At 39.3% G+C, this 13,421-nt stretch overlaps 1 protein-coding gene across 2 annotated transcripts in view; it reads left to right on the top strand.

Annotated features, from left to right (window-relative positions):
- The window catches only part of coro7 (coronin 7), a 109,591-nt gene that overhangs the window by 31,375 nt on the left and 64,795 nt on the right, over positions 1-13,421 (top strand). For both annotated transcript variants that reach the window (XM_081610025.1, XM_081610026.1), the window contains 2 exons: positions 3,120-3,203; positions 3,702-3,784. In XM_081610025.1, the coding sequence (XP_081466151.1) occupies positions 3,120-3,203; positions 3,702-3,784 (167 nt within the window). The remainder of the gene's footprint in view (positions 1-3,119; positions 3,204-3,701; positions 3,785-13,421) is intronic.

Raw genomic sequence — 13,421 nt, 5'->3', positions numbered from 1 at the left:
GAAAATATTGAAAGAAGAATAAAACATTAGATTTCCCAATAGCAGCTTTAAGTTGATCTTTTTTGCTTTGTTTTGATCTTAAATCCAAAAATAATACTCTACTTAAATGTCAGTTCTGAATTTGACACCATTGACCACTGCAGTCTAACCTAAAGACTTGAATATGTGGTTTAGTACAGAGGAATTGATCTTGGTTTATTAAGTTATGGTGTTCCACAAGGTTTTGGATTTGATCTGTTTTGTTTTTTTTATCCTCTCTTCTAAGAAATATAATTTGAAACGCAAAATATGCTATATCTATTATACTGATGACACCTATAGTAATAAATGAAACCTAAGTAAACTAGCAAATGATTGGTGATCCAAATGTTTGCTTATTGACTCAAGCAAAACTAAATACGTTTCTAAAAAACTCATAGACCTCCATCAGTCCTTCAATAGAGTTTTATCTTTTTTCTTAAGATAAAACTTAAGAAAAGATCAAACTGATCTGTGGAGCAAAAAAAATCACCTCAAATAACTCAATGAAACAACATTTTTCTTCCTGTGAAATAAAGGAATTACATGTTAAGCCAAGGAAGCAAAACTTCCAGAGCTTTCCTCCCCCCAATATTTTAGATGAGAAGCGTGCATGTCATGTAGATATGTGAATACAGAGCAAAAGTCTGACATAGAGTCCAAAACGTATAATTTAAACAAAGATGAATGTTTTGTCTGGTTTCTGTAATTTGCACATCAACATGCAAATAAAAAAAGACAACTTTGAAGTTTTGGCCAAGGTCAAAACCTGGCCAAGGCCAAGGTTATTTCCATAACTATATATTTAATTTAATTTAATCCATTTTTACACAGACTCGAGACAAATCGCAACTTTCAGAATTATTGTACTTGTACCAAAATTATAATAAAAACATTATACTTTCCAAGTTGGATGCAATTTCACCATAAAAAGTACGTTTCAGAAAGAACTAATTTATAAATAGAAAGGACGATGTAGGACATTCATTCACAAGAAGTTGGAGATCATTAGTATAGTACTATCCGGACATCCAGGAAAGGAGCTGGCAGCATAAAGGCAGTTCAGGCCACTTGGTCTGTTTTAAACATGTTAAGTGAAGAATAACTTAAAACTACATGGATGGATTAACAAACTCAAATTCAGTCCTTTAATTTGGAATGCAACTAATTTGGTTTTTTATGTGTACCATGGAAATTTACAGCCCACAAAACCCTTGACACTTGTTACAGTTTAAACCCCCCCACTTTTTTAACGGGGGCTTTAATATGCTTAGGACCTCAGAGGCAGAACCTTTTCAGATCTATGTCTACTAAAAAGATAACATACTATTATAGCACCCTGTGGAGGAGGGAGTGAACTTGTTGAATTCCTCTGCACAGAAATAAATAAAACAAGCAGCAGTTCAGCTGGCAAAAATGAAAACCTCTCTTTCCCATATTTGTAAAACTCTTAAAGCTTGCTGCATCTGGAAAAAAACTAGCTCATAGTGTCTCATTCATTGTCCATATGTATGTAAATGAGCATCACCTGGGGAACAGTTTGGACCATAGGAGCTCTCATTTAATGCAAAATTGAAGTAACCACATCCTCTGTGTCTTCCTCGTAGCGTTTGCTCCCCAAACCACCAGACTGGGAGTGAGAGGATGACGGAAGAAAGGAGAGGAAGATTTGGGGTTTGAGTTATTATTAACAGGAAGTGCGTGTTGGTTCCTCCCCACACAGATGTGCAGAGCTCCTGTCAAACAGGATCTAATCTCTGTGTTCATGTCAGCTTCAGCTGCAGACTTTTGTAATTACTTAATGTTGCTACAGTCTTACTAAACAACAATCTTGTCTGTTTGGAAGTGGTTTAAGCTTTGTATCGTTATTTTATTTTATTTATTAAAAGCTGGAACAAATTAATCAAATCAAATTGTCAGAAAATTATTTTTTGTTTACGTAATAAAACAAACGCAAACTCTGCAGTCCCCCTGAGCACTCTGTGATATGTTAATTATGTTCGAATTTAGCTTGGTGTATAAAACCTAAATAACACACGTTGAAGTTTGTGGTTGCAATATGACAACATGTCCAGTTGATATAAATACTTTTGTGAGGCACTGTTTACTCAGGACTGGAAAATGGCATCTGAAATTCATTGTTTTTACAGTTTTGTTGCCTGTGGTCAATTAATGGTTACATGAGAATGAGCGAGGACAAGTTGGGACTCACATAAAGACGTCTTTGTCTTCTTGCCATGACAGACGCTTTCAGGATTGTTTGTTTAAGGTATTGTGGCTATAAAAATACAACAATAATTTTGAGAGACAGGGTGGGATTAGAGGCCAACGGCTCCTGTTCTTTGGAAAACGTATCGCTATCTCGTGGGAAAGCCCAATTCAACTGCACATCTAATTCACAATTACAAGATGTAATGACAGGTACGGTAAATTGCAAAGTGTTAAAAGCCACTGCTTTTAAGGAATAATAACTCCAATAGACAAGAAGCATGACAGCTTACTCCTTTACTCTGCTATGTTGTGTACAGTTGCACCACACATGTGCATGCTGCAGGTTCCAAAGTGATATCGAGCACAATACCTGCTAAATCCCCCGCAGTCGCATGACCTCTTCAACCTGAGTGTGTTGTCTTTACAAGCATTCCTCTCATTTCAGCACTCCTAGTTGTTGCTGCTCATTACTTCTGACAACATGTGTCATCTGTCACTGAAGACCACGTATTAAACAGAGCCCCTCTCAGCTGCTTTGACAGGGTAATAACTTTGGAAAAGGAGGAAAAGAAGTTGCAGTACTACAAGAAAAGGCTTTTTGGTAATCTTAGCTACATGCGGGGCAGAAGTCACCTTTTCTTTTAAATACCAACAGCAGGTTCTTCTTTTATGGAACCAGTCTTATTCTGTTTAACCACAGGGATGTGAGCTCTCTGGGACATTTGTTTACACTCTTTCAGTATCTCTGAAAAAAATATTCACTCATCACTCCTAAATTGCTCCTAAAGCTTCTGTTGAGGTTAACTTTGAACTGATTTTTTTCCTTTTTCAGTATTGAAGAGCTGAGTAAAACATGCTTAAAATGTCTGTGTGCATTATTTGTTCATCAGAGTGCCAAGAGCCTTCAGAGCAACAAGGACTCCCGGATCCTGTGGGCCAAAGATGACTTTTTATTGACCACCGGCTTTGATTCGGTGAGAGCTTTAAATCAAATCATAGATCAATGTGTTTTTTTTTATGTTTCACAGAACAGATATTGACTGAAAATGAATTCTTTAAAGTGTTAGGGGAAACATATATTTATTATTGCAAACTTTCCCACAGCATGATGCTGCCACCAGTATGTCACTACATGGAATGTATGTTCAATGTCATAAGCAAGTTAAAGTTTCATCTAATCCAGACGTCACAAAATTAGCCGACTTTACCCTTTTATTTAGGGTCATCAGATAAAAAGCAACTTAAAAAATATGCAAGGAAAATGTCCCTAATAAATAATAAGAAGATGAATGGGTCTTATTCATCAACTTGTTTTTAATTTTAAACATTTTAAATAAGTTGCTTTCATTAAAATCAACAGGATTAAACCCCACTGCAGGTTTTCCTAAATATGCATGCTTTATTTTCAGTATTTTGGTTTAAATATCAGCCTTCCTGCGGTCACCTGTATTGTCGTGTTGGTGAATGTGCAGATGCGGACTCGTGAAGTGAGACTTTGGGACAGCAGGAAGCTGAGCTCTTCAGTCAGCTCGCTGTCACTCGGCACCTCCAGCGGGTGAGTACTGCGTCGTCTTATTACTCCCAACAGCAAACTCACCCTGTCATATCGCTGACCCTGTTGCGCTTCAATGCTCATTTGTCAGTGAGAGATCATGTGTTGCTGCACAAAGTGTGTCCCAGTGAACCAGAAATGTAAAAAATGCTGTACGGTTGGCTTATACGTACGATCCGAAAAGCGTGTAGACCTCCCAGAGTTTTGACACTGTCTTTCTACATTCCTGCCATTTCCTGGGTCTGGTCACACACACACTGACTCCTGTCATGTCTCAGCAGAGGGGAGGTTGCATGCGAGTGTGTCTGTGTGTGTGTATGTGTATGTATTCAGCAGAGGGTCAGGAAACGGCAGCAGACTTACTGACATTTCTCCCCAAAGTTCAGCCTTTGTCATTTCTCCAGTCACTAGATTTGTTTTTCCTAACACTGCTGCAGAGGACCGGAGGGTAGCAGGAGCGTGGCTGGTCTCCAAAGGAAGAAATGGGGGAGGGAGAAGGTTGAAGATTCCTTAGTCAGTTCCAGTTCAAGCATTTCAGTGCTGTTATAAACAGGTTAGTGGGCCAAGTGGGCCTAAATGTGAACTGGAAGTGATTTGTCCCAGCTATAATTGAGGCAGGACAAAAAGCAGCAGCTCTGGTGACATAATCTCTAACTAATTTTTAGCTTTTGTAAATATAATATATAATATAGTATTATATTTATGAAATGTTACAAACATTTTCTGAATTGAGGAGGGAATAATTCAGTTCCTAGGCTGTGAAATGATCACAAGACCATTTCACAGCCATTTATTTTGTATAAATCCAAACTGTTCCTCTATCAATGATGGGATTTTCTTTTTATATCCCATCAATGTGCTGCTTACTGTGCAGGTGGGGAGAAACACGCTGTGTTTATCAACTGGTTTCTGGATTCAGATGACAGATAGTCATCAGTTTCAATAAGTCTTGAAACTCTGATCCCCTCAGAATAATAGTACTCAAATGAGAAGTTGAAATTTTCAGCAATAAAATCAAAATAAATACATTTCTAACATGGGTGCTATGAGGTTTGTTGTAGCTATAACATATCAAATTTTTAGATTGTGTACATATGCTTAAGGCTAAAGTATACCTGGATATGTTTGAATAGTTTCATCACCCTGAGATTACCAAAAAAAAGCTGAATATTTGGGGGAATATAATTTGTTTTCTTCATTTCATGACGTGTCTAATCGTTGACACGGCAAACCCTCGCCACTTATCTCCATTTCCTTCCACTTCCTCTTTGATTCGTCTGAGGCGAACCGTTGCCCCTCGACATACCTCTCCGCAATCATCACATTTCTTTGGAGCTGTCATGCTTTTCATGGAAAGAGAGGATATTTTCTGCCACGCATCAAGCTGTTTCGGCGAATTGTCAAAATATGCCTGATAGGATTCATACCATATGTCCGGAAAAATCCTTCTGGTTTGTCCCCTAAACCCGCAGAGCTGAGTGTTAATTAGTTAATTTTACTGGAGAGTTCGTCTGTGGTGTCTCTGCTTAGAGACAGAGGAATGTTGAAGTTGACCAAGAAACACTTTAAAACTGCTCTTTTTGTTTGAGTGAAAATACCAAGAGTTTAAGAGAATATTGTGAGAATATCTGGGGACTCATCATTTCCTCCTTTGGCTTAATAGTCGTCTATGATCCTTCATGTACTTTTTTTATTAGCGTTAATCAAATTTAAATTGCTCCTAAAATATTGTAAGCCGAATTTCCTGTGTGTTTATACTCATTTAATTAAACCAAAAAACATCCCCTTGGATGTGTCTGTGTGCGTGTGCGTGCTCTCCCATGTGCTCCACATTGGTCGCCCTGTTTTAAATCACTTGAATCATCGGTTCTGATGGTGTATCACAGAGCTATTATTCACAAAGCCACATCACCAGATGGCTGCACAACAGCACTGATATAAGAAGCAAGCAATGAAATGACAGCTCAGATGTTTTCCTGAAATTGAGGATTCTGTTAAGAGAGGATTTGTTTTATTGTCTGCACATGGTTCCCATGACCTTTTCTTTGCTTTGGTTTGAAACTGTGGTACCTTCCAGGGTTTAATCCAAACATCTATCACAGACCGTGGAAGTATCAGTACCTCTGAAAATTGCTTTATGTAGAAAAGAAACGCAGCTAAATGGATGAGTACCAAGCCAGAGGATAACCAGTAGAAATGCAAACCATCAGAAGTGCAAAGAAACAAATTGTTCCTGCAGGTTTCACTGTTATGTGTGCACAGCAGCAGCTATACTGACACTGAACTTGGGCTGATTCTGGACCTCCGACATTCCAAGTCAGAATTACATTTGAAAACGCAGTTACAACTTTATTAATTAGATACATATCTGCAGGACTGTATGTATCATCAAAATATAATCACGTTTGATTATGTTTTGGATCAAAATGTTTGGTTGGCAAATGCTCTATTGGGGGCTGAAGAAAACCAGAGTGGAATTTTTTGTATAATTTTCTTAAACAAGGCCAGAACCACTAATTGTATTTTCTTGTAAACTGACTGGATATCAGCAGCCTTCGTTGTTCTTTTCATCTAAAGTAAAATCTTCTTTTCTTTGGCCTTCGATATAATTTTGTAGCTCCTTTATAAAATACCTGGAGGTCATGTTCAGAATAATCCCAGCCTGTTCCAAATATAGTTTTTCTGAAGTTATAGCAATGGTAGCTGTTACAGACATCTGCTCCTGATGATTTTAACCTTGAATTGAATAGACAGACTCAAGAGGCATGGGGTCATTCTCGCAGCCGTTATGGTTTGCAGACTAGTAATGAGTCATAATGATTCCAATCTCATTGGGCTTTCATGATGTCTAAAAAGTCTATCATTAGCATCGGGCTGTCCTCAAATTCCCTTTGGACTTGTCTTAGCTCTTCATTTTCCAGCTTGTTATCACGGCAAGTTATCCGTGGATAATTTCGTCTTAGTTCTGCTTGCTTGTTTATGACCAGGCATCTCTGCAAGAGCCTGAATGCGCTGTTCAGAACGAGACCTTGACTGCATTTTTTTCTCTGCCCTCAAGCTGTCCAATGCCAATTATGCACAAGCTGCCGCGGAAGCTCAAAGTCAAAACACTCTTATTGGGACATTTCCTCCCCTGTCATCTCAGAGCTGAGGTGTATATAAAGACGGATGCATTGTTTCTGGTCTGTTTTTGATTAAATGACTTGTGGTAAACATGTTGTGTAAGTGGAGCGGCAAGCTGGGTTGTATCAGGTTAGTTGCGATTGCCACAAAGTTCAGCGAGATAATTTTTTTTGGAGCGTCACAACACAAAGAGGCCTGGTATCATGAACCAGTGAAACGGGGTTGTGGCTGGAATATAATTTGGAGGGATAATAATGGAGAGGAAATGTTTACTTTTGGGGTTTAAATAGAGAGAAAAAGTGAAGGATAGAGGGTGATGATTCTGAAGAGAGTATTTTGGACTGCGCAACGGTTACTATTACCACAAACTCATTTTCCTTAGAACTGGCAGAGCTGGTCATTTGAGAAGAACTGGAGCTGGATCTCTGCGTACAAGTGTTCCCCTCATGCTCTTTCCTCCAATAAAACGGAATTATAATAATGAGTTTAATTAGGCCTCTAAGCCAGCTGCAATCAGTGAACTTTACAACTAGGCATGATTGCAACCAGGTTGCTGTTTCAATGCTGTAAATGCTATGATAGCTATGTATACTCTGCTACTTCAGCACCTACAAAGCCCTAAACTGTTTCCATGTCTAACTCTTGCGCAAAGCGCCTTGCAGAATTATCCGTTCACCTCACGTGTATTTATAGTTTTCACATTTTCTCAAGTCACAACCACAACTTGTAAGTACTTGTGATTTTTATGGAATACACTAACACAGTAGTGGAGCATAACTGTGAAATGGTTGAAAGCTGTTACATGCTCCTTTGCAATTTTTTTTCCAAATAAAAATCTGAAAAAGTTGATGTGTGTTAGTGAAGATAAAAGTCTTTTAAGGTGTGTCTCAACCAGTTATGCACCGCGGGAGTTTTTACAGATTCTTTACAAAATAACTCAAGCTTAGTCAAACTGGGTGAACGTCTATGAACAACTGTCTCCATCTGTCTTCTGATCTGCCTTGAACAGCTTCTTTGTCTCTGCTGAAAAACAGCATCACAGATACGTTTTCAGTATGAAGCATTCTAACACGTTTGCTGTGTCCCATGCTTTGTTTATTTTTCACTAAACTGCAAACGACTCTGAGTGGATTTTTTTTCTTGGCATTTTTCCATAAAGCCCAGATTTGAGTTGAGTGCACAACAAACAGCTGTCCTGTCAACAGATTTTCCTCACTTGAAATGTTTACCTGGTGAAAATCAGCCTCTTATTCTACTCTTCACTTCTTACAGAGAGGTCTGGACCCTTGGCTATTGTGAAACAAGTGCTTGCTGGAAGCGAGGACTACGCTGAAGTCTTTAGTTTTACCCAATCACTAACATTTGTCTGTGATGAATGCAATGTCCTGGTTTCATGCTATGAAGCTTATCGGAAATTGCCTACTGTAAACAACCATCCTCCACTGCAAAGAGAGTGCCGTCCTGAACAAGACGACTGTTAATGTTAATATTTGTTGTGGCAAACGTGGACTGAAAGGCTTTGTTTGCTTTTTCCGCCGTCATCGCTAAAACTGCAGCCAGACCAGCAGTGTCACAACTTCTCGTTCTGTTCTGCCATTATTGTCTGAACAAACAGAAGGCCTGAGTTGTTCTCTCAGGCCTTCACAGAACAGATGGTTTTATATTGATATTATATTAGACCCCAAAAGGACTCCTATTTTTTAAATGAATGACTTCTAAAGTGATTTGTTTTGGGATTTTCAAGTAAAGGGATCTGAATACCAAAACATGCCACACTTTGTAGAGTACACATTTATGCTCAGCCATCACATCGAATCCTTGCAAATTGTCTTTGTTTGTAGTTGCCAAATGCGAAAAGGGTGTGGATTCTTATGTGAAACTCAGGACAGATTGTGAGAATCAAGCGTGTCAGAATTGTAACCTTTCTGTCTTTGACCCGTTTATTGTCCTCTGTAACTACCATGCATGTAAACGCAGCTACACACGTGTCTCCTCTTACTCCCCATCACGAGGAACCTTCACTTCATGTCTTTTTCTTGGCCAGCGGCTGATTAAAACAGATCGCGATGACCCAGAGAATCCAGCCTGTTGATTGGAGAAGACGGAAGCCTGTCCCTGGAGAGCCAGTCTCAACGTTTCCCCAACCCAATCACAGGTTACACAAAGAAGTTGCCCTTTAAGGCAAACGTCGCTGACAGACTGAGCTGCTGGTCGAGGGAGAGAGTCTCTTGTGGCGAAGAGATGGATGGAAATACCTCAGGTGTGATGTTTAAACTCACCCTCCCCTCTGGTTCTCCTCAGCTTTTTTTTTTTTTTTTTTTGTATGTGCGCATGCGTGTTTTTGTACGTGGGTCGGGTCGGGCCGGGCTGGGTTTTAAGGCCCAGTAAGTGGGTGTAATTGAGCCAAGCTCCCTTTAATCAGATGGATTGAGTAAAAAGGGACCCAGATTTTTGCAGAACAGTCCGCTCCTTTCTCCCACCCTGGCCCAGTTTCTTTAAAATCAGTCCCAGATGAAGGCTTTCCTGTGGGGATTAGGTGCAGCTGCAGCACCGCTAACCATACTAGCCCTAAATAAAACCTTATTCAACTGATAGTTGACCTTGATTCTCTTGAATTTATTTTCTAAGAAAAAACACAAAGCTTTGTTGTTTGGATGCAACCCAGACATTCCTCTCAGTAGTGCAACTTCAGTCCTCAGGTAATCCTCAAGGGCCAAGTCAATAGTTCAGCTGCAGCAGCCCCCCTCTCTCTGTCAGCGACGACCACTGGGGGGATGGTATGGAGTAAAGATGTGACCGCACGCGCTCCGTCAAAGAACCTGAATTCAATGGCTTGACAGCTGAAACACGGTGTCTGGAATCTGTTAGTCATTTGGGGTTTCATCGGAGAGAGGGAGTTTGACCAGGAAAAGAGGATGAAAAGGAGTGGGAGGCAGCTCTAAAATCCCCTCATATATATTTTTTTGATAGCGATATTATCTCTCAGCTTTTATTCGCTTTTTAAGGACATAGATGTGTTAATCTGAGTCTGTTTTGAGTTGTAAGATGAATTCCTGATCATCCTTCATGCTCCCTGTTTTAAGTAAAAGAATTATCAATCTGTTATTCCCGATCTTACTAATATGTCAGAAATTGATCTTCAGCAAATCCTTCCTTTATCCTTACCTTACAACCCATCATGCCTTCTGCCTTTTACTATTAGTCTCCTCATGTTGTCTTCTTCTATGCTCCCGAGCCATCATACACTTCCTTGCAGACATATTCAGACCTCTTTGGTTTTCACATCCCATTACGTACAACCAGAAACATAGTCTTAGTGTCTCATGTTTGGTGCGTAAAGTGTAAGGAAGGCTGCATCTTCTGTACATTTTCCGTGTTTCCTTTCTATAAACGCTCAGTGGCTTCTCTGTTCCCGTTTAAGACATGATGATGCCACTACCACGCTTCACCAAAAAAATGGTGTTTTGAATGTTTACCAAAACTCCAGAGCTGTCTGATTAACATCTTAGGGTCAGCTAGAGCTCTGCAGGCGTCGAGTTCAGGCCAAATTTTTTATGACTGCGCTGTTTTGTTTTGTTTGATAAACAGTAATGCTGACGTTTGAATGGTGGCTCCAAACACACAGAAGATAACTCTGGTCAGGTCATGAGCAGAAGAAAAACAACAATAATGTTTTCTTTTGTTGGAAACGCATGGTTTGGAGATCTGCTATTTCCCCATTTGGGTCACTAATCTGTTAGAAACCACAACTGCAAGAATGTAAGAATGGTATGCATGTGAATGAAATATTGTGGGTCAACTGTGCTGGAAACTATGAATGCGGCTCTGATGACGTTGATGCCATTGAAGTTACGAATGTAAATTCAAGTATTGTTTTCCTTCGAACTCAGTGAGGCACTACCTCTTTTTGATCTATCGCGGCAAAATCCAAACAAAATCTAATCAAGTCTGCGGCTGCAATGTGCAAAACGGGATACAGTTCAAAGGGTAATGGTGCTTTTGCAAGGCGGTGTAGGTAAAATCAAAGCTGGGAGCTGGGCTTTGTGGAGGTGCTCGGGTCTGGATTTCTAATTTAAGTGTTTTTTTAGAGGCAAACTTAATGGGACTCTGCAGATCTGGTAAAAAGCACATGGAAGCTTGTGGAGCGTTTGGCAGGGGATCTTTAATATAATTCACAGAGGGTTTTGATTTCATCCCGCAGGTATGCGCTCAGCACTCCAGGGATCAGAAGGACCCTTTTGTGTGAACTCGCCACAGACGGAAAAATATAAAGTCACTCACCCCCACCTTTAGCTGCACCCTCTCCTCCTCCCTTCGTTCCTCTCTCCTTCCATCCACCATTGCTTTCCTTTATTTTCTTTCGTTGCTCGGGTTATAATTTTATGCACAGAACACAGAGGATTCATGGTGAAAAATGTTTTTTTTCGCATTACGCTGTAATAAGGAATTGCAAAAATTGATAGCTTATTTTGGAGAACTCACTCAATCGTGTCTTAGTTTCAGAGTTTGAGACAGTGTCTGACTTCACCTTCCATCATTAACACAAACAGCAACGCAGTTACACTTGCAGCTGTGGATATAGTTTTTCCTCCAACATCTGGAAGAAATGTCCCTTTTCTTTTTTTTTTCTGCCTCCATTATCATAAATGTGCTTTTGCAGTACCATTTAGGATCTTTGCCCGAGCAAAAGCCTTCACTTTACTTTGGCACATCTCGAATCATTTTCAGCACTTCTCTTACTGTGCAGCGGAGTAAGATATCCAGAAGCTGAGTACGTGATGGCAGAGTTGATGGAAGATCCAGGGCTAAAGTGGAAACAGCACACACTGTTGACTTACAACATAAATTCAATGCTCGGAGATGAAGAAGCACATTATTTTTGCTTTGCTAATGAAGAAAATGTGCATGGAAAGCTGCACGTTTTCATAACTTTCAAAGCAGTGCTTTTTTTTTTAAATATATATATGCAAATGTTTCATCTTTTTGCTTCAGCTTCACTGAACTGCGTTTTGTGACTTTGTCTCCAATATTAGCTCATATTTCCATGCTGCATCTTTTTTTTTAAATCCCTGCCTATAAAACTCTAGCACGGAAGTTTAATAACATCCAAGATTGTCTCTTTCATGGGAATTAAGGTACCGTTGCACCGCATAGTCCCCGTTTTCAAATCCTGCTTTGTTTCTGGACTCCGCTCATCTACGGGATGCCTGCCACCTCTTTTTATTTATTTATTTTTTTTCCAACTGTGGTTTTAAAAGGATTTGAGTGATGGAGAGAAGTGTGTTTCTCATTAACAGACGGTTTCCTCTACCCTGCACCCTGCCTGCACGCCCATTCTGCAGCCTGGCCTCAGCCGCTGCCTTTGGGACTGTAGATTGGCGGCCTGTCACTGCACACCTCTTAACCCAACAAAGAATAAAGGAAGCATAGTAAAGGAGAGACAGAGAGACTGGAAACATGGATGGACAAAGAGCTGCTTGTGTAATTCATATGAATGAAAATCATGAAAATCTCATCCAAGAATAATACTTAATGACTCAGTTCATCAAAATTGTTTTACTGGTGATCAAGGCAGGTTTTTAAAAACTCTTTATTTTTACCTTACCCCACAATTTTAGTTGGCAGTCGTTACCGTGACAGTAAAGTCTTCTGCACACTTTAAAAACTGAAACGCTCCAACTTTACTTTTGAAAAATTGACGCAAAAGTTTTTATGTTGTGTAAAACGTTTAAGCTGCTCTTTTTCATGGTATTGTCATCTAATTATTTAATAAGATCCAATTTACCACTCTACCGTGATTCTGGTCTAATTTAATGCTTAAATTGTAGGCAACACAATTAAATTATCCTTTGTAATTGACTGAGGATAAATACTATTTCTCAGGAAGACTTTATTTTTTACTATGATGGTAATTATAATTCCTGTACCACGAGCCGAAACACAAAATTAATCCAACAGTTGTGCCTATTAACCTTTTAGTGACTTAGCAGGAAGTAAATAAATGTGTTTTTGTAGATTTTGAAGAATGAATTGTTTAAAATTTCAGTTTTTATAGCTACACTGTTGATACGCTGTCATAAGTCTCTTTGTATCCCTGAAGTCTAGATCATTGTCTCTACAAGAACAACAACAAAAAAATTATAAATCAAATATTTGAGCTATTTTTTGTTTTTATTGCATTTTCCCAAACCTCATCTCAAACAGGAGCTTTTTCCTCCAGATTATAAGCATCGTAGATAATAGCTTGAAAGCCCTCATCCACATCTGGAACTACATTTAATCGAGCAAAATATACTTTTTTTAGTTCTGGTAGGAGTGAGCAGACTTTTCCTATATTTTTAATAGAACTGGCAGGCTGGGTGGATTGTCTTCTTCATATGATCATGTTTCCATGATAAAAACCAGAGATCTGTAGCCTCTCTCTGGCAAATCTGCCAACAGAGGAGGAAAATTCGAGAAAACAGAGGGACATTTTTTGAATAAAGACCTCATCTGATCGGTCCGAAGCAGGTGGGCC

Source organism: Poecilia reticulata, chromosome 8 (assembly GCF_904066995.2).
Source record: "Poecilia reticulata chromosome 8, P_reticulata-male-v2, whole genome shotgun sequence".
NCBI classification, from domain to species: domain Eukaryota; kingdom Metazoa; phylum Chordata; class Actinopteri; order Cyprinodontiformes; family Poeciliidae; genus Poecilia; species Poecilia reticulata.
This window is presented reverse-complemented; position numbering and strand designations above follow the sequence as displayed.